The following is a 3,561-nucleotide window of genomic DNA, read 5'->3' as shown; positions in this document are numbered from 1 at the left end:
CATATATATTATGTAATGTTTAGTACATATATATATATATGTGTGTGTGTGTGTGTGTGTGTGCGTGTGTGTGTTCGTATTTGTATGTGTATGTATGTATATACATGATTTTTGTGTATGTATGTATATATGTATGTATATGTTTACAGATGTGTGGCGGTGGGTGTAGATACACTGACAAACAAACTGCTTGGAGATCCAGTACTATTGTAGACATGTCTATGCCACACGAGAGTGATTGCTATGATTTGACTATTGGAATCGAGGGTGGCGTACTGCGCGCAAACGTCTTATAGCTTGTTTCGAAAACGAAGTTTTTGACCATTCTAGGATCCTAAATGTCGGAAACATGCTTGTAATAGAAGTTCTTCTATACGCTTGCCAGTGTCTGTCCGATTTCATTGCCTGCTATTGTGAACAGCGCATCTTGAATCATTATAATCCTCCGCATACAATATCAAAACAGTATCTAAGCACACCATAGCCATCAATAGTATATGATCGGTTCGAGTGTACCGAAGAAGTTTAGTGCGCCAGCGGGTTAACCGAGCTTTATTACTTGTTTCTATACACTTCTCCCTTATCTGAAGTAGGCATCCCTTGCGTACATTGCCAGAACTGCGATCAAACACACCATGAACGAGATGATAATTGGTGCCAGCTTTCCGAGGAAGTATACTATAGCAGCAGTCTCGCCCGTGCTGTTCATGGAGTAGCCCATGCGCCACATGCCTCCGTGGAAAGACCCGTCCTTGAACAGATCCCATGGGTGGTCCAGTTTCTTGCTTGGTGACGCGTTACAGTCTTCGTTCCTGACGTCGTTAATAAGCAGTGCGCACCTAAGAGTGTATGGGAAAATAAAAAGCGTGAGATTTATATATGAAATTTGGTAAATGGAGTGTATTATTACATGGAACGCTAATTTGAGGGCGAGCGGTTGTCTATGCTGATTTCTAGATAGGTACAACTAAATTAGTAGAAAATAAACGGTATCGAAGTAGATCCGAATGAATTCACGCCCAATCGTTGAAGGCCACACAGGTAACTATACGCATAGCGCAAATTGTGTTACCACCGCAGTAAAAGACTTCGATGGGCTCGAAGCGCGTTTAGCCGCCGTACGACTAAGCGAACGATCGATTGCTCACAACGGAGGCTGTATATAAATAAGCAAATATATATATCTATATACCCCTTTGTGTATATACATCCGCAGGCACTCAATTTATACAGTATACGAGTAGGAATCACATACATGACTGCGTTGGAGGTCTCCTGCTGGAAGATCTCCATGGGCTCAAAGCTCGAATAGCCGCCGTATGCCCAAGCGAATGATTTGTTGCTCACAACAGATACTGTGGCTGTGGACGGTGCTATGTTACTCGACACTCCTGTTAGATGCAATAAGAACGTTAGAACACTGAATGTGTATTGGGAGGACTTCCAAGTATCGTCCTGTTTTAGGTAACAACATTGAATAAGCGGTACCTATAAAAATCAAAAGCAGTCGAATGTACAATTAGATTTGAGCCCTGATTGTGTATGGGGACGGCTATCATATGGGACCATGCTGTATCCGAGTTTGAAAATCAGATCGGGAGCAATAGCCGATGTAGTCAAATGAAGCACGGTGTGTAACTGAGTGTGTATAAGTGTAACTTACATGAGACCATACTGTATCAGTGTTGAAAAGGTCTAATTAGAGCAGTGGCCATGATGGGAATGGGGGTGTAATAAGATATTCCTGGATCACAGGAGGCTCTCACACATGGTGAAAGTGTATACTCCGTATTCATCATGTTCAATAGTTAAAGGGTATGTATTTATACACAAAACTGCGACCAACATACCATGTCCTCGAGACTTCTCTACCACAGCACGCCACAACTGCAAGTTCTTTGCCAGAGCGTAGTTGGGTCCCTGGGGGTCTACGACTCCATTGAATATATAGCAGGTCTCCCCCTTGGCGTTAGTAACTGGCTTCCCGTAGTTCTGTGACGGACAACGAGTGAGGGTATATATGAATATAGATATAAGATATGTTCATATGTGGAATACCTGTGATAAGGAAAGTAATGACGGCACCATCACTTGAATCTCAGCAAGCCGTATATGCACAACCGATCAATCAACCGCTAACACTATGTGCAGTAGAAAGGGAGCACATCCGTATCTCAGTAGTGGGTCTAGAGTATTCCACCACAAAGATTGGATAATATCATACACATGTGCACAACGCGCCAACCAACTGCAATTCGAGGCATACTTCCAGTGATAGCCCGCCGCGCACACAGACACACATACATGACCATACAATACGCTATATATACGTACCTGAGGCTTACAGAATTTTCCTCCAGACGCCACATTCATGAATCCGAAGAATTTGTTGATGAAACTGGCTTCCTTGTACCGGCGCAAAGATTCGACGGCCGGCTCTTTGGGTACCACATACACTTGGGTGGGGGTGTTCAGATAGGCTAAGTTGCAATCCTTACGAGCAGCACATACACCCTGGATGATGGCGTCCATGGCAAGCGACACACGGACGTGGAGCTGTATGTGGGAGATAGAGATAAAGTGAAGGAGAATAGTGTGAGGAGAGTAGGATGATGTAGCGTATATTCATTGCAAGCTTCCGTGAGGTTCACTTGAATTTATGGTCGGGTAGTAGGAAGTAGCACATACAGATAGAACGGATGAACGAAAATCAAAGTATGGTTGTTGGGTATTATTATATCTGAACGTACATCGGGTATATCAAAAGCAGATAGAGAGAGGAACGATGTAGGTTAACCTTTTAAAGTTTCGGAGGCTCAGCTGACTTCATGGTCAAGCATCGCGTGGTTATCGTTAAAGTGTAAATCCCTTTGTTGAAGTATAGTATATAGATGACTGAGTAAAGTACATAGTCAGAATACATCATTGGCAGATATCCACTGCAATAGCTTTGAAAGTACACACAAACTCGTGGAAAAATGCACCACGTGCACTGTATCTGTCTGTAATCGAATGTCAGCCAGTACTCTTAACACTATGTCCATGTAATGTAGCATTAACTACCTAACAAACGCTATGTACATGTAACAGAATGTACAAAATAAACACTATGTGCGTACAAGAAAAACTATACAATAAATGATATGCGAATGTAAGTGATACATACCTCTCCGTCAAGATAGGCATACGCCCCGATAATAAACGCCTGGTCCGGGTACAAATCCACCAACCAATTCTTGATCTCGGGTGTTTGTGTAAACAGATTGCATCCAGCGTGTGCAAAAAGGTCGGCGTTGTCGGTGCATTGATCCATGCGCTTACTCAAGGGGAAGGTAATGGTGGCACTGCTATCCTGCACGGTGGTGATGAGCCTCTCCCAGATTTGGGGACGATCCTGAATGGGTGACAATACAAGCACAAGCATGTGAATACCGCATATAGGATATACATATATGAATATGTACATTATATACAAATATAAATTCAAATATATATATATATATGTGTGTGTGTGTGTGTGTGTGTGTGTGTGTGTGTGTGTGTGTGTGTGTGTGTGTGTGT

The 3,561-nt window shown here is 42.8% G+C and overlaps 1 protein-coding gene across 1 annotated transcript; it reads right to left on the bottom strand.

Annotated features, from left to right (window-relative positions):
- Window positions 1-524: 524 nt before the first annotated feature.
- SARC_13507 (hypothetical protein) lies at window positions 525-3,424 on the bottom strand (the record flags this gene model as incomplete). The annotated part of the gene is made up of 5 exons (XM_014292361.1): window positions 525-839; window positions 1,256-1,391; window positions 1,851-1,992; window positions 2,335-2,556; window positions 3,167-3,424. 5 exons carry the CDS (start codon window positions 3,422-3,424, stop codon window positions 581-583), a joined length of 1,017 nt encoding a protein of 338 aa, XP_014147836.1. The 3' UTR covers window positions 525-580.
- Window positions 3,425-3,561: the final 137 nt, after the last annotated feature.

The sequence above is a fragment of the Sphaeroforma arctica genome, assembly GCF_001186125.1.
Source record: "Sphaeroforma arctica JP610 unplaced genomic scaffold supercont1.3371, whole genome shotgun sequence".
Classification (NCBI taxonomy): domain Eukaryota; class Ichthyosporea; order Ichthyophonida; genus Sphaeroforma; species Sphaeroforma arctica.
This window is presented reverse-complemented; position numbering and strand designations above follow the sequence as displayed.